This window comes from Chamaea fasciata, unplaced genomic scaffold, assembly GCF_029207755.1.
Source record: "Chamaea fasciata isolate MVZ Bird 193981 ecotype frontalis unplaced genomic scaffold, bChaFas1.0.hap1 SCAF_8, whole genome shotgun sequence".
NCBI classification, from domain to species: Eukaryota; Metazoa; Chordata; class Aves; order Passeriformes; family Sylviidae; genus Chamaea; species Chamaea fasciata.
In genome coordinates this window covers 38682543-38699643 of record NW_027094093.1, presented here as the reverse complement: position 1 = coordinate 38699643, position 17101 = coordinate 38682543, and the positions used below count along the sequence as shown (strand labels likewise).

The 17101-nt window shown below is 55.7% G+C and overlaps 2 protein-coding genes across 2 annotated transcripts; both read left to right on the top strand.

Annotated features, from left to right (window-relative positions):
* The first annotated feature begins 1256 nt into the window (after positions 1-1256).
* CYTIP (cytohesin 1 interacting protein) lies at positions 1257-8583 on the top strand. The gene is made up of 8 exons (XM_066190499.1): positions 1257-1514; positions 2969-3018; positions 3487-3541; positions 5644-5746; positions 5871-5964; positions 6125-6194; positions 7305-7371; positions 7785-8583. The coding sequence occupies exons 1-8, from the start codon at positions 1380-1382 to the stop codon at positions 8255-8257; spliced, it is 1047 nt and encodes a 348-aa protein (XP_066046596.1). The 5' UTR covers positions 1257-1379; the 3' UTR covers positions 8258-8583.
* A 4853-nt stretch (positions 8584-13436) lies between these two features.
* ERMN (ermin) lies at positions 13437-16632 on the top strand. The gene is made up of 3 exons (XM_066190498.1): positions 13437-13859; positions 14164-14250; positions 15786-16632. The coding sequence occupies exons 1-3, from the start codon at positions 13613-13615 to the stop codon at positions 16193-16195; spliced, it is 744 nt and encodes a 247-aa protein (XP_066046595.1). The 5' UTR covers positions 13437-13612; the 3' UTR covers positions 16196-16632.
* The last annotated feature ends 469 nt before the right edge of the window (positions 16633-17101 follow it).

Here is a 17101-nt window from a genome sequence, read left to right as displayed (position 1 = left end):
AGGTCTCCACTCAGAAAAATGACTGTAACTTGTGTGCTTTTACTACTTCTTTCTTTTGATGGCAGGGGCCCTGCGTTTTCCCCTTGCAGGTTCACATCCCAGTCAGGATTAACTGTGTCCAAGTCTGGCTGTTCTGTTCAGTTACTGTCCCTGGTATTTGTCCAGAGGTCTCAACAAAAACTGCCCCAGTGTGTTTCAGAAGGATCTGCTGGGATGTCCAGCCTGTGGCAGCAGCTGCTGCAGGTCACTGACAGCCAGCAGTGCCAGCTACTGGGACACAGAGCTCCAGCCATGGCTGCAGGGCTGGGGCCAGGATGGCCCAGCTCCGTGGGTGTTTAGGGCTGGGCTGGAGGGCTGCCAGGGCTGGCAGACTGCTCTGCCCAGGGCTGGCCCCCTGCTCGCCCGTCCTCCTGCACTGCTGGCCTGTGACTGAGGGGCAGCAGGGACAGGCACCCACCCCAATGACCCCCCAGGCCCAGGGCTGCTTCCTGTGCTGCCCCACCACATCCAGGAGCAGGGAATCTGAAGGCTGTTCAAAGCCACGCTGAAGTAACAACAGGTCAGGTAATAACTGGAGAGAAAAAAACCCAACCCAGTCAAAAGTTCCCAGAGTCCTGAATCTTCCTTGAGCTCTGGCCATCCAGGCAAGGTGCAGGGGTGACACCTGGCCAGGGCTCTCCCCGGCCTGCCCCAGCTCTGCCACAGCAGCCCCTTGTGCCCTGTCCTGGAGACTCTGCACAGACTTTGCAGTGTGTCCCCAGCCCTGCTGTGCCAGGGACGTCCTTGGTCCCCACTGAGGCCCCAGTGCTGTGCTGAGGGCATTGTCCTGCCTGCTCCGCCACCCTTCCAGCTTCTGCTCTTGGCCTTCCGCTCTTGTTTCCCTCTCTGCAGCTGGAGGTCCTGCCCTGGCACCATCAGCCAAAGGCAGGGTTATTTCCCCATCTCTGCCAAAAGGTGACTTGAGGGATGCCAGGGATGCCGAGCAAGTCAGAGTATGAACAGGTCGAGGTCAGGTGGGTGCCCGAGGCAGGCAGGGCTGTAAGGACAAATCCTGGCGGAGCAGCAGCTGCTGGTGAGAACTGTGTGCGGGAACGGAAAAATTAAGCAGATTTCTGTAACTGCCAAGGCCGATTCTTAACTCCCGTGTGAGCACAGGGCGCGCCGAGAGCCCGGGGCTCTGCTAGGAGGGATTTGTGTAACTCGCACCTAAACCACAGATCACGTGGCGGCCCTTCCGCCCTCGCCCTTGCGGAGCGTGGCAGCCCCGGGCCGTGGCACGGCGGGGCTCGCCCCGAGCCCCGGCCCGACCCCCGAGCCCCGGCCCGGCCATGGCACCGCGGGGCTCCCCCTGAGCCCCGGCCGACCCCCGAGCCCCGGCCATGGCCCTGCGGCGGCTCCTGCAGCACGGCCCGGGCAGCGGCCCCGCGGGCGGCGAGCCGGCGCTGCCCACGGACGGCGGGAGGATGCTGCACCTGGCGGGCACGGTGGGGACGCTGCCCCGAGGGCGCAGGCAGGTACGGGCCGGGCAGGGGCCGCGCACGGCTCCGGGGCCGAGCCGGGGCTCCCCGTGCTCCCGGAGTGCGTGCTGGAAGGGAGAGCGCCGGGAGACCTTGGCCGGGCTGGTTTTGGGCATGGCGGCGGAATTTCGGCGGCGCTGGCAGGGTGGGAAGCTCTGCCAGGGGTGGTGTGAGGGCGGTGGCGGCTGAGATCCGGCCCCGGCCGAGCTCCTCTCCATCCCCAGCCGTGCCGGGAGCCAGGAAGGGTGTGTGCTGTCTGGGTGCCCCTCCAGATGTGCATTTACCTCCGTCAGGTGGCCTGGCCGCCCTCTGCCTGCAGCGCTGACAGAAATGACACCACTTCCATGTGGGTTTGGCATGTTTCTGTGGAGCTGGGGCTGCTGGGGCTGTGTCTGTCACCGGGCCTCTTCCCCAGAGCAGTACAGGGCAGCAAAATCGCCACGGGATTCCCACAGAGCTGTGCTGCTGTGGCCGTAAATCGTCGGCTGAGCAGTTCCAGCTCTGGGCTATTTGTCTGACGTGAAGGAGCCTGAACAGAAAGTGTCTGTGGGACGTGACAATCTGAGAGTATAGCCAGAAAACCCGCCTGCAATGTCCGTGTGCTTCAGGCTTTGCTTTGCTCGGCTGCAGAAGGGCGCTTCACCTTCTTTGGTCCATGTGTTAGGGGGTAAGGGAAGGCAGAGCCAGCTGTGGGCGCTGCTGCCGGGTGTCCCCAGCTGCTGTGGCCGTGCCGGAGCCCTCGGCGTGCGGAGCCGCCCTCGCTGTGGCAGCGGCGGTGGCGGGGCCAGGCTGGGGGTGACGGTGGCACCCGTGATGTGGCTGTGCCCCGTAAAGCCGAGTTACAGCAGCGTCAAGGTCACGCTGTCCCCAGAGCAGGGGGCCCTGGCCCAGGTGTGGCCGGGCTCTCAGCGCTCTGCTCTCCTCCCAGGGGGATTAAACACGGCCTCTCTCTCCTCCCCTCGTCCCTCCACAAGTGAATGCACGCCCGTGAAGTCGCTGCGGCACCGTTTTATCCTGCTTCAGCCCCAGACACCAGCTGCATTGACTGCAAGCATCTCACCGATAATGCAATTCCTTATTCATGGTTCACTTTTATGGGAGGAATCCACGCTTGACACTGAGCTGGCCCTTCCCAGAGAGCTCTGCAGGCACAGGTGTCCCCAGCATGAGGCAGGGCTCCTGGATGCCTGTGCCTGGCTGTGGGGTGCTGTGTGATTTCTGCTCTGTGCTCACCACCAGCATCTGACAGGAGGAATTGACCTCCAGATGCTTTTCCTCCTGGTGGGAAAGTTCGAGCTCTCTGTAGACCAAGGCAGAGGCCGCGTTGGTGCGAGGTGCTGGTGGGATGCCACCAGATGTTTTTAGCTCTTCTCTAAACTGCTGGTTTTATCCCTGTGCCTCTAAGAGCCACAAACCTCCTGACACCTTTCCTCTCCTGTTTATGGTCACAGCTCGCCTTAGCCAGATCCAGCTCCTCGGGTGACTCCTCCAAGCCACAGAGGTATGATTCTGGGATTCTGGGATTCTGGGATTCTGGGATCCCAGAGTCACTGTTCCTGCTTTATTCTGCATGAGATGTGTGTCCTGGGAATTGTGCCAGCCCAAGTGGGATCGGGGTCTGAGGCAGGGAGTGGTACCCAGCACCTGGGACGTGCGGGTGCAATGGTGGCCTCTGGCTTCTGCAAGGGAAGAGGCAGCACCACGGTGGGGGACAGCATGGTGACACCCCATGGCATGGTGACATCCTATGGCATGGTGACACTCCAAGGCATGGTTACACCCCTAGCCTGACATGGTGACACCCCATGGCGTGGTGACACCCCATGGCGTGGTGACATCCCATGGCGTGGTGACACCCTGCAGGCTCAGGGAGGAGCACAGGGGACACACGACAGTTTTGGGTGGAAATGCAGGCCCACAAAGAGCAGCAGCCCACACTCACAGGGATTTCTGTGTGCTCCTCCTGCAGGAACTTCGTTGCTATATTGAAAGAAGATAGAGAGACGTTTGGGTTTGAAATCCAGGTAAGACTTAAATGACAAGTTGATTCATTAAAAACAAAACGTGATGCAGAGTCTGAAGTGTCATATCCTTAAAATCAAGTTAAGGCGGTTCAGAGCAGAGGGAGGTGTCTGCCAGAGCCTGTGAGATTTGAAGAGCTCACAGCACTCATACAAGACAGGGATGTTCCTCCGAGGATTTTTTCACAGCGAAGGTCACAGATGAGAATTTCTGGCCTTCTCACAAGTCAGAGTGTTGAATGTAGGAGAAATCCCATCCAAATCCAAATGACAGTGCCTTCTCACCTCCATAGGTGAATATTTTTGGGAGAATTTTATGAGAGAATATTTTCAAATGACAGCAATCAAAAAAACTCTTAAAAATTACCTGACACAGGCTTTTTGCTACCCCCTTTAATATGCACAGAGAGACATGCACTGTTGAAGAAGATGTACAATAGTGGTATATTTTTCCATAAATACCTGCTAGCATGACTTTTGGGGCAGGAGCTAAAGCATGTAGGAAGGGATTCTGTTTGGTGTAGAAGTCAGTAAGTCGTCAAGCAGGAGAACCAGAATGCTACCAGGAGCACTGCTAGTGGGAGATTTTATATTTGTGGGCTTTTGTGAGAAAGGTAACTCCTAATCAGCAGCTCTGCTAAAATCCTGGCTGTAGTTAAAAAATGATCCCGGGAATAAAGGGATGTAGTTTGGGAGCAGAGGGATCAGCCTGCCAGCAGCAGGGCACTTTCAAAGTGCTTTCCTCTCTCTGCACACAAAGGGAAAAAGTATTTTCTGTGAAATTGGTGTATTAGGAAAAGCTTAACTTTGCCCAGTTTGGGTCTCTGACTAATGAGCGGGTCAGCTCTCAGCCCGTGAACAGAGGAGAGCTTTCAGAAGGGAGAATAATTGAGTCAATTACTGGGCTTTTGTGTAAATTGTCAGGGCAGATTTTCATTATATGTGGCATTCTGATTAAAAATAATTGTCTTTGGCACGTTTTCTTCCTGAACATACATTCAGCGTGAGCACTTCACAGAAAGTCCGGGCTGCAGAAAGGCAGCATCTGTCAGCTACTGAGGATGTTTAGGAGCTGCAGTTCCATCGCTGTGAGAGAAATTTAGGCAAAGCAGAATTAGATGATGTGAAACTTTAGGTCTACGTCCGCAGGGAGCCCATGCTTCACTGTCACTCTTGGTTTAAGCACGAATTTTACTGCTAGTCCAAAGGCTGGAATCGCTGCCCTGGGGGGATTTGGCCAGATGAGCTCTGAACATCCCCATCCCTTTGTTCCACAATGAGAAATTTGGGAATCCAATGTGAGCTCTCTCCGGGTTAGAAGTGGCAGTCGCAGGTTTCCAGGAAACAGATCTGGTATTTGCATGTCACCAGAAAATGTTTCCTGCTGTCGCAGGATCCGGACAGGCTGCGGCACCGGGTTTTGCATTTTCCTGAATTCATGTCAGCACCCATAACCACAGGAGGGATTTAGAGTAATTGGAGTTACTTAATGTTTAGTTAAATGTGTAAGTCAAGAATAAAAAGCATTTTGAGGAGTGTGGGGATGTGTGTGGGTGACGAGTTTCAGAGGCCAGAAGAGCAAATCTAAGTTGAAATCTTCTGTCTTTTCAGTTCCCATGCAAACTGAGCTGTCTGGTAGCAGCAGCTGACTCCACAGTGCATTCCCACTGAATAGGAGTCAATCCCTTGAAAAGCCCCAGCCCCATCCTGCCATGGTCCCCTGGGAACATGAGACAGCTTTCCAGAATGCCATTCCCACCCATGCTGACACATTCTTGGTTGAAGTTAATTTTTAACTTCAACTAATTAACTATTTTTTTTTAATTCAGAGGTTTTTAATACTGAATAATCAGCTTGCTTTAAAACTAGTGGGTTTTTTTTTTCTTTTTTTTTTTTTTTCCCAAACCCAGCGGACAGGCACCTGTCAGGTGTCTATTGTTTTCTGCTGTACAAATGCATTTTTAATTGTTGTGTTATAGCATTTTGATCTCACATGCATGTAATGTACTCTGCTCATCACAGCCTTCTCATGGAAAAAAAGTACTGAATTTTATATGGCTTTCATGGCTCCAGGATTGGTGACTCTGTCCCTTTGGTGTCAACAGACTGTTAGGTTTCCACCCCAAAATGATTTTTCCCTGGAGGTGTGCACATGTGTCTGCAGAATCCAAGAGGAAAGCGCTGCCCATCTCTCCGGCCTCCAGACTGGTAACTATCCATGGGTTTTCCTGTCCTGGGGGACCTGACCCTCCTTTGTGCCTGTTGCTGTTCCAGTGGAGCAGGTGGAAGCTGTGCACAGGCTGCTGAAGCTCACTCTGTGTCCCTCTGACAGGTGACATCCTCTCCAGCATCAACGGTGTGAACATCGAGGGGTTTGGTCACAAGCAGATAGTGGACTTGATAAAGTCTTCAGGGAACTATTTGAGGTGGGGGTCTCTCCTCCAGATGGGCTTTGGCCTGATGTCCTCTCCCACTGAGGGCAGGGTCACGCAGCCCCACAGCCCTGCACTGCCCGAGAGGCAGAAATCCCGAGGGCTGGGCTGGAGAGAGCCTCTGCTCCAGGGCCAGCATCACCTGTTCCCACAGGTTAGAGACCGTCAATGGGGCCTTGTTCCTGAGGAAAATGGAGCTGGAGACCAAACTGCAGGCTCTCAAGGTAATATGATTAATTAGTTGTTCCGCTGTCAAATGGAGGTGGCTGCTGTGGGTTCACTGCTGATGGGGCAGGAGGGTGTCCACGGGACACGGGGTCCTGGCAAGGGCTGACACCCGTGGGTTCCCTGCTGCCAGCACCCCCAGCCATTCCAGCCCTCATCCCTCTGATACAATTTTTTTGAAACCTGGACTACAGAAGAAATGCTGTCACAGTCCCAGGACTGCCCAGGTGAGCTCAGGCCGGTCACTTGTGTGTAGGAGTGTCCAGCTGCACAGAGTTCATTGGAGTGGTGGGGAGGTGCCTCCTGCGGCTGTCCCCAGACACAGCCTCACCCGTTTGGTACTTTGAATCAGCTCTGCAGTGGTTCATTTTGCCCCAAGAGCTGACCCGCAGCAGAGGGAAGGAAACGCTGGGTGTTGGAGGGCTCGTGGCCCTGGGGGCTGTCAGGGTGTGCAGGTGGTGTGTCCCCAGCGCAGGCAGGGATGGTGGCAGTGCCAGTCCCACACCCAGGGAGGAGGAGTGGGGTGCTGGTCCTGGTGGGTAGCGCAGAGCTGGGCAGGGCTGCGGGAGAGTGCTGGCATTGCCACAGCCAGGTGAAGGTGGGGTCTGTGCTCTCCAGGCTGCATGCCCTGCAGGGTGCATGCTCTCTAGGCTGCAGGCTCTCCTGCCTGCATCCTCTCCAGGCTGCAACCTCTCCAGGCTGCATGCCCTGTGGGGTGCATGCTCTCCAGGCTGCATCCTCTCCAGGCTGCATCCTCTCCAGGCTGCATGCTCTCCAGGCTGCATGCCCTGCGGGGTGCATGCTCTCCAGGCTGCATCCTCTCCAGGCTGCAGGCTCTCCAGGCTGCAGGCTCTCCAGGCTGCAGGCTCTCCAGGTTTCAGCCTGCTCCTTTCCCAAATTGGATGTGCCCAGTGCTTAGGCCAGAGCACCCTCAAGCATGAGTGGGCTTGTGTTTTCTGGAAGAAAGTTGCTAAACTCTGGGAAAATTGTCTGAGTGAAGGTGGGACACACGAGTGTTTCCTGTGGGTGACCTGCACTTTCACAGGCCGCTTTCTTTACAAGTGCTCTGTGTTTCCACGGAGTGACGGAGCCCTTCCCTGTCCCCACAGCAGGAGCTGCACCAGCGGTGGGGAGAGCTGCGGGCGCTGCTGGCCCGGGAGCGGCGGCTGCTGCACGGTACGTGTGGGCCCCCCCGGCCCGGAAACAGCGCTGCTGCAACCTCACTGCCTCCCGCTTCCTTTCCCTTCCTAATGAAGGCGAGGGGCTGGGCCTGGGGACGCCTTTGTCCCGAGGGTAATGAACCTGGCTGCTGCTTGACCGGTGCACACCCAGGGCTCTGTGCATCACCCCTGGGATCCGAGTTTATGCGGGTGGTGAATTTTTTTCCATCCTTATTTTGGTCTTCCCGGGGAAGAGGCTGGGTTGGGACTTTTATGGGCCGCCCGGGGGGCACCTGCCAACCCGTGTGGGCAGGGGCCGCTCCCTGTGCCAAGAGGCTCTGGGTGGGCATGACGCTGCCTCGGCACAGGCGTCCTGCTCCCTGCCACGGGCAGTGCTGACCAGCGCTGTTCTCTGCCGCCTGCTTCCAGGGGAGGTGAACGACAACGCTGTGCTGGGCACGCCGGAGCTGGAGGAGCCCAGCCCGGGCGGTGGCCGCACTTCACCAGGACCCTTCAGGCCAGCCAAGCCGCGGTTCTCCAGCGAGAGCAGCTCCCGCAGCCGGCTCAGCTCCATGACCCTGGGCAGCGAGGACAGCTTCTACCAGGGCGGCGCCTTCGAGGACTCGGCCGCGGAGAGCCTGAGCCGCCAGTCCAGCGTGGATGATGATTGCGTGTTCCCCAGGGACGGGGAGGGCGCCGCGGCCAGGAGCTCCCTGCGCAGGCACCGCAGCATCAGCCTGGCCAGCAGCGGCTCCATGTCCCCGCTCTGGGAGAGCAGCGCCTACTCCAGCAGCTTCGGCACCCTCCCACGGAAGAGCAGGAGAGCCAGCGTTCGGAAGCACCTTTTGAGATTCATTCCAGGCTTCCACCGGGCAGTAGAAGAGGAAGAAAGTCGGGTCTGATGTCACACGTGTCACCTGGGCTCTGCACACCGTGGGTGCAGCGTGGTGGCACCGCAGGGCACTCCCCCAGACAGCAGCACTGATGAGACTCACACAGCTCTGGGGCTTTAATCATTTTCATTTTTAATCAGAGCACGCTGAGGACCTCTTCATTAACGTGAAAAACGAGTGACTTCAAAATGTGAAGAACCTTTGCAGAACTTCCTCAGCGAACTTTACTGTTAATAACAGTTTTTAATTGAATGCAAAATTGATAGCTATTTATTTCCTGTTACCGGAGTCTGTGTCTTCCAAAGGTCTTTAATAAATGAGTGCTTCTACTAAAACCAGTTGCAGAGTCCCGTTGGGAAGAGGACAGAGCCTGCAGCTTGTGGCAGAGACCCTGGGCAGGGGTGTTGTGGAATGGCAGGTTTGCATCCTGGCAGCAGTTTTACAAACTGATAACCCAGGACTGGTTTGATCTGACCAGCTGCGGTCTCTGCCAGGTGCTGATATTCCACGTCTTGCCAAGCTGTCCCATTCCAGGGGACTTGGAGTAGGAAGGACCCTCCTGAGCATGCACAGCCAGTGTCTGTGGCACTGCCCAGAGCAGCTCTGACCTCTCTGAGGCAAGGGAGAAGAAAGGCAGAGGGTTGTCCTGCAGGGCTGAGCGGGATTGCTCTGCCCTGGCAGGTTGGTGACATTCAGGGACACCCCTGCAGTGCTGTGCTGGGGACCCTGTCCACCAGGCGGGAGCTGCCCCTCAGTCCCGTGTTCCCACTGCTCCCAGCACTCCACACCTGCTCACATTTCTCCAGGAGCACAGGCTTCAGGCAGTAAGGATCACACGAGAGCATGTGTGAAGTGGGGTTTAACAACCATGGGCACAGATGTGAAGAAGAAGAAGAGAGATTTTTCTCTTCCTCTCAGTGAATAGAAACAGGCTGTTTGTTCAGCCTGAGCGGCCTAATAATGTTTTTCAAATACAACTGGAAGCATTTTAAATATAATTCAAAGACCCTGTGTGACTCATTCTCCTGTTGCCCGGGCAGCCTGTGCAGTTGTGCCCTCGGGTACTGCTGTGCCAGACTTCTCCGGGCTTCTCACAGACCACAGGCTAAATCCAACAGCTTCCCTCCGAGATGAGCTCCAAACAGAAACAATCTGTTCCCAAAACTTCTCCAATTCAGGAGCATTCCTAAGACAGAAGAGTCAGTGCTGGCCCCTGTCGTTTCTGTGGAAAGGATTAAGTAGCTGGAAATACAGCACGTCTCTGGGAAAGCTGGAGGGCACTCAGGGGACCTGGAGAGAAGTCAGGGGAGCTGAGGATGGTCAGAGGAGCTGGAGGATGATCAGGGGAGCTGAGGATGATCAGGAGAGCTGGAGGACAGTCAGGGGAACTGAGGATGATCAGGGGAGCTGAGGATGATCAGAGGAGCTGGAGGACAATCAGGAACTGAGGATGATCAGGGGAGCTGAGGATGATCAGGGAAGCTGAGGATGATCAGAGGAGCTGGAGGACAATTGGGAACTGAGGATGATCAGGGGAGCTGAGGATGATCAGGGAAGATGAAGGACAGTCAGGGAAGCTAGAGGACAATCAGGGGAGCTGAGGATGTTCAGGGAAGATGAAGGATGATCAGGTGAGCTGGAGGATGATCAGGGAAGATGAAGGACAGTCAGGGAAGCTAGAGGACAATCAGGGGAGCTGAGGATGTTCAGGGAAGATGAAGGACAATCAGGTGAGCTGGAGGATGATCAGGGGAGCTGGAGGACAGTCAGGGGAGCAGGAGAACAGTCATGAGTGGACCTCACAGGGTTGGTACATGGAGGTGATGGCCTGTCCATGCTGCTGCACCGAGTGCCTGCAGTCCAGCCCGGGAGCCCCTCTGCTGTGGGTCCAGCCCCAGCCCTGTGCTGGAGGAGGTTCTGCTCCAACACCCACGTGGAGTTGAAGCCCATCCCCAGGCCAGGCTGGGGCATTTCAGGTGCTGCTCTGGGCTCTGGAGCTTGTCACTAGACACCAACATTTTTGCCCATGATTTGCTGTCTCAAAATAGACTTCTGCTTTTCATTGCCAGTTGCAGCAGCTGAAAGGAGAAAATAAGTCGGAGATTGGTTCTATTTGACCAAAATTTTGAGTTAAAGGCAGACGTTGGGGTGTCCAAAAGCAACGAGGGGCAGAAAAACCAGAAAAATCTGGTGAGAGTTGTTGTAGTGCCCAAAGGGAACGGACAGCTCCGGCACTGAGAAATGGACCCTAAATTACTGCAGCTTTACAGTCCAAAGGTGTGATTCCTTCTGGTAGGAAAGGTTAATTTGCCACAGTTTGGGATGCAGGCACTTCCTGTGAGTGTGGAAAGGCTGGAGGAGCCTGAACACCCACAGACTCCAGACAGAGTGAACAAGTGATGCCCTCCCAGAGGGTGAGAGCACGCCTTGGGTGCTGTGAGATGACAGCATGACACGTTCTCAGCCACGATCACAAACAGGATGTGGGTGACAAGCACCGAGCTCTGCTGGGCCCCAGCCTGTGGGGGAGGAAGGAGCTCACAGCCCAGCCGAAGTGCTCAGAAAGAAAACAACTGCTACAGCTTTTTTAAAATGGCATTTCTCCTTGCAGAGAGCACTTTGGGTGGATCCTGCTCTGCCTCCCGGGAGTGGGGCAGGAGGAGGGTGGGTGTACAGGCAGCATGGCACAGTGACACCAGGGGCTGGCGTTTGGCTCCATGTGCTCTGGGCCACGGGCAGCAGAGGTGTCCTCACTGGTCACGGGGGTGTTGGAGGGATTGGAGAGCTCCCAACAGCCAATGGAACCTTTTCTCTGCTTGTCCCCCAGGGGCTGAGGGGTAACACAAGTTTACTGCAGAGGAAAGTGCAGCTGGTCCTCGCTGAATGCAACTGGATTTTAATCTGAACATTTCAATTAATTTGATGAACTTTCTAAGGGGACTTGACTGCCTGGCTGAGTGTTGCCCACTGCCCTGACCCTTCCACCAGGTCCTGCCCCTCGGGTCCCATCCTGCCCCACACCAGGGGTGCCGGCGCTGCCCCTCGGGTCCCATCCTGCCCCACACCAGGGGTGCCGGTGCTGCCCCTCGGGTCCCATCCTGCCCCACACCAGGGGTGCTGGTCCCTCCTGCCGCTCTGCCGGGCGGGTTCCCGCAGCCACACCCAGCCCTTCCTTTCCCAGCCGCCGGGGCCGTGCTCCCCGCGGCAGCCGCTGGTCATACCCCGCTCTCAGGGCTCTGAGAAGATCACACACGGGGCTATCGGGGGCAGCTGAGTCTGGCCTGCCAGCCCCTCAGGGCAAAGGGGATTCACTCTTTATCCTCAGGCAGATACGGGAGTGAGCCCGGTGCTCCTGGCAGGGACCAGCTGCTGTTAGAGGTGTCACATCCAGCTGCAGACTGGACAGAATAAAGCTTTTTCATTTTGGAAAGCTCGAAGAGGCAGAAATCAACCCCATGGGGTTTGTGCGGGAGGGATGTTTCCCTGCCCCTGAGAGGTGGTTTTGCCCGGCTGTTCACCAACAGCTGCCTGTGGTGGGAAGAACCCACAGCTGCCTTTTCTTTCTGCAGTCCTGCGGGGGTGCTGGGGCAGCCAAAATGGTTCTGTGGTTCTGTGATAACAGAAGGAAACCCTCTCCTCTCCAGTCACCAGACCCTGCTGGTACTCAGCCTCTCCTCCTGAGAGCACCAAACCCTGTGCATTGTCAGCTCAAGTTCAAACCTTACCATTCACTTTTCTTGGGCAAAGTTTTCCAGCAAAGGATGGATTTTACAAATCAATCACACCAAACTCATTTTAAAACAATAATGAAAACTCGTTGATTTAAAGGCACAAACTCAGGACATGAATAGAAGCAGTGCAAAGTCTTTGGGTCCATTTCTAATCGGGGGCTGAACTCGACAAGAGGATTTCCAAACCCTAAAGCCCAAAGATACCAGAAATGTTGTATTGTGCAAACACAGAATGTCATTCACAGCAGGAGATTACACTGTTATGTAAACCTGGCTTTGGGCACCGGGGTTGAGACGAGTTCAGTTGCGGTCAGAAATGCCCCAGTGCTGCTCGGGTGATTCTCCAGCTTCCCTCTGCAAAACGCCCCACTCTCAATCCTGCCAGCCTGAGGTCTGCCTGAGAGTTACTGAGAGAATCATGGAATGTCTTGGGTTGGAAGGGACCTTAAAGCTCTCCCTGTTCCACCCCTGCCATGGGCAGGGACACCTCCCACTATCCCAGGGTGTCCAAGCCCCACCCAACCTGGCCTGGGACACCTCCAGGGTTCCAGGGGCAGCCGTGGCCCCTCTGAGCAGTGCTGGCTGTCCAGGGAGTGTGGCCAGATGTGGGTGGACAGTGTGACCCCGTGCCGTATGTGGGGCCTGTGCCCATCCCACTGCTGGGGCTGCTCCCCAGAGGGCAAACTGTGCCCATTGTGCCCCAGGGCATTGTGAGGTTCACCCATGTGAGGTTCATCCATGGCGAGGTTCATCCATGGTGAGGTTCATCCACACAAAGTTCGTCCACACAAGTTCATCCATGGTGAGGTTCATCCATGGTGAGGTTCATCCACACAAAGTTCGTCCACACAAGCTCATCCACGGTGAGGTTCATCCATGGTGAGGTTCATCCATGGTGAGGTTCATCCACGGGAAAGGTTCATCCACCTGAGGTTCATCCACACAAAGTTCGTCCACAAAAGTTTATCCACCCGAGGTTCATCCGTGGTGAGGTTCATGCACACAAGGTTCATCCACGCGAGGTTCATCCATGGTGAGATTCATCCAGGTGAGTTTCATCCATGCAGGGTTCATCCCCAGTGAGGATCATCCCCAGTGAGGTTCATCCACGCGAGGTTCACCCACGCAAGTTCCATCCACAGCGAGTTTCCCCGGTGCAAACCCGCTGGGGAATGTTAAGCGGGTTAGGTGGCAGCTCTGGGGAAGGTGGTCACCCTCCGGGGATTAGGGCTCAGAACAATGGCCGTCCCTGTGACCAGCGGGGACACAAAGGGCCATTGTGCCCGGAGCACAAACTCCTGTTTATTCCCGCGGGGCTGACATGCCCGCAGCCCCGCTCTCCGGGCCAGCACAAAAGCTTCCTTGCCTCAGATTGTTTGTTTATGTAAATTATAATGGTGCATTTAATTATGCAACGGGCAGAGCCCGGGCCGCAGGGGAGGCGCTGATTGGGCTGGCCAGCCCCGGGCACAGCGGATGGTGCGGCCGCGGGCTCGGCACAGGAGACGCGCCAGGGCCACTCGCAGGGGACCAGACCCCGGGGCGAAGGGGTGAGGAGCAGCTCCCCACCCCGGGGCAGGAGCGGGGCCCCGGAGGAGGAGGAGGAGGAGGAGGGCACGGCACGGCCACCAGCATGACAGAAGAAGTCCCCGCAGGTGCCACCATGCCGGCGTGCAACGGGAGCGTTCCGCTGGAGGACGGCCCGCTCCAGGTCATCGGCGGCATCGAAGAAATTGCAAAGTCCGTTGGGACAGTCCCGTACGCAAATGCGGAAACAAGCCCTGACACTTCACCTGAGAAGGAAAATCTGGAGGAAAATAGAAATTTGTTGGCAGAGGACATCACTCCTGAGAATTTTGCTGGAGAGAAGCGATGCCAAGGTATGGAATGGGGCTGCTTGTCCCTAAGTGCTGGGAGAGAAAAGTTCTGTTTTATCTGTAGCCTGATGAATAACGGGATGTGCTGTGTGTCAGTCAAAATTCCTAATCTGTGGTAGCTCTAACAGTGATCTGGAGTATTTCAGAATCCGGGACACATTTGAGGGATGCAATGAAAAGCTCATAACCAAAGAAATGAGCAGTTCCAAATCCGCTCTGAAAATCTGCCGATCTGCAGCCATTAAAACCTGACTGCCATCACTAATTGCTCCACCAGCCCATGTCTTGTGCTTTGTGTTTCCCAAAGAAAAGCGAGAGGAGAGCGTTGGGACACTACAGCAGGGACCAGCGGATACCCAGGACACAGGGACCAGTGGCCAGGGATCAGGGGAAGGTAATGCAAAATGCCATCTGACCTGGGCTTTCCCTGATGCGCAGCAAAGAGACAGTGGATGCAGGTGGTTATTATATTTTCTTAATTGGGTCAGACCCTTCTATTCCAGAGAGCAGTGACTCATTTCTCACCTGTGAGTTGCTGCACCTTAGACATCACAGCTGGTATCTTCCTTCCAGAGGTTTCACATCTCTCATTGACCATGGGGTATTCAGGCATTGTGGGGTTTTCAGCCAGGAGGCCCCCAACAGCCTCATGAGGCTGGGGGATACTGCTTCTGCTCCATGCTCAGAGGAGACCCTCGTGAGGTTGCCGGGGGCTCTTTTCCTGATTCACCAAACGCTGAATCCCCCAATGCCAAAGTATCTGCATAAAATTGCTCTCCTAAACACCTGCTCCTGGGTCTTGCTCTGCTCCTTTCTGGGTGAAAATGGTGGAAATGAGCAGGAGCCAAGGCTGGAGCCTCAGCCACCTCCTGTGGTGAGCGGGGCTGCAGGGGGGGTGGTCACTGCCCGTCCTGGTCCTGAGTTAAAAACGTACTGAGTATTTACAGAAATGAACGGATTTACCTCCCTATGCAAACTGCAGCCACTTCTCCAAAAGGTATTTCGTGGCGTGTTACTAGACAACAGCCACGGCTCTCCAAGGGGGGCTCCAGGCATTATTCCTCTCCTCATCTCCCACCACAGGCTCCTCCTGTCCCGTTGGCTTTGGCAGCGGTGGGACAAGGGTGGCTGGAGTGGGAGCTGCTGGTGATGCTCTGCCCTGAGCTTTGAAATGGGCTCTAAACGAGCCACGGGCCGTGCCCTGCAAGCACAACCTGCTTCCATTAACAAAGGGGAGAATATCCGAACGTTTGTCATGGGCAAATGAATATTTCATAGCAGCTGCCTAGGCTGTGAGGAGGTGAATAGTGGTGAAGGCTTTCCCACTTAGAGCTGACATCCATATTCCAGCTGTGCTGCTCCAGGAGCCCACAATAAAACCTATTAAAGGATCTCTTATGGGCCCCCTGCACCCGCCCTGCAACCACAGCACTTTATCTCGAAATTGCAGGCAGCTTTTTAGTACCCAACCAATTTAGCCTAATTAATACTCTGGACCCCACAGGCAAAACCTTGAATAGGACCATTTGTTGCGACACTAAAGCGTCATTAACCGCAGAGACGTGCCAAGCAGGGCAAATGGGAGATGGCCATCGCAGCCGGGGTGGCCTCTGCTGCGGGAGGGACACGTCCCGTCGGGGCACAGCTGGGCAGAACGGCTCCCTTCCCCTTCCCCTTCCCCTTCCCCTTCCCCTTCCCCTTCCCCTTCCCCTTCCCCTTCCCCTTCCCCTTCCCCTTCCCCTTCCCCTTCCCATGGCTTTAGGGGCGCAGGGAGTCTCCCCAGCGTGTCCCCACCAGTCCCGGTGTTTGGGTCTGGCCTGGCTGTTCGAGGCCCCCCTTGTCCTCCCGGAGATGGCGAATTTGGGGTCAGGGGCTGGTGGTTCCCCCCGGCGGGCCCCCCTCAGCCCCGTGTCCCCCCGTGTCGCGCAGGGCCGGGTGGCACCGGGGGGACAGCCACGGCGGCCGGCCACGGCAGCGAGGTGACCCCGCCGGGCAGCGCCCACCCCAGAGGGAACGCGGCCGAGGAGGAGGAGGCGGAGGAGGAGGAGGAGGAGGAGGAGGACACGGAGGAGGATGAAGTTCAGGTGATTGAAATCAAGAAGGAGAACAGCGAGGCGTCCCGCCTGCAGCAGCGGGACAGCAGCAAGCCGCCATCGCCCCCGGCCAGCCCCGCCTGCAACTCCCCGCTGGAGAAAGCGGGGCAGCAGCCCGGCCTGGGGAAAAAGAACGACATCTCCAGACACAGCTACTCCAGATACAACACAATCTCCTACCGGAGGATCCGTAAAGGAAACACCAAGCAGCGGATCGACGAGTTTGAGTCCATGATGCACTTATGAACTGAGGGGGGAGTGCCCAAGGCAGCGAGCCTCGGCTCTGGGCTTGGCCTCACTTCGTTCCCCCGGAACGTGTCTCCTCACACCACACAAGGTCACCGCTTTTCTTCTTTTTGTATATGATTTATAATACACTGTGAAAATTTAACATCTTGGCTTTGACAGGGGCAGAGGCATCCATAGCGCAGGAAAATAAATAATCAGTTTGCTAAATACACACCCGCTGGATTTTAAGGTTATCCTCTTATTTTCTCTCTGCCTTTGTAACCGTGTTGAGGCCATGGCTGGTCCCTGCCCGTGCCTGCGTGCAGCTGGTGAGCCTGGCCACTACTAGGAACAGCTATTGTCCCAATGCCACCACGTCAGACTCTCTTAGGTGTCCTCTCGATTTTCATCCTAAGTTTTGAGGCAAAATTTTAAAGATTATTTTGTCAAAACAAGGTGACTTTTAACCCGTTATTTTTGTCTCGCCTGGATGTTACCCTTCTCCATTTTGAAAGACCTTTGTGTAACCACCATGCAGTAGTGGCAATCTTTTTAAACTGTTTTACAGTCAGGTTTGTCTGGAACTGGGACTTAGCTTTGCACTTGTCATCCCAGAAAGCATCTGGGAAAGCTGAGAACAGCTGGCAAGGGAGAGGAGGTGAGGATGGAGTTACACAGTGGCCTCCCGCAGCCATAAGTGCCTTTTGAAGGATTAGTTTTACATCCCCAGCAGCACTGAATATCGCTTTGACTTTTCTTGTTCCACATAAAGGCAATTATTTACTGGCACCGTGAAAATAATGCAGGGCAATTCTGCATTGTGCCAGCAGACATAGCCCTCATTGTGCCATTCACACTTGTTTGTTTGCTCCTTGGCCTGGGGAAGTTCTGAGCTTTGCTTGTACCAACTTATACTGCGGGTCT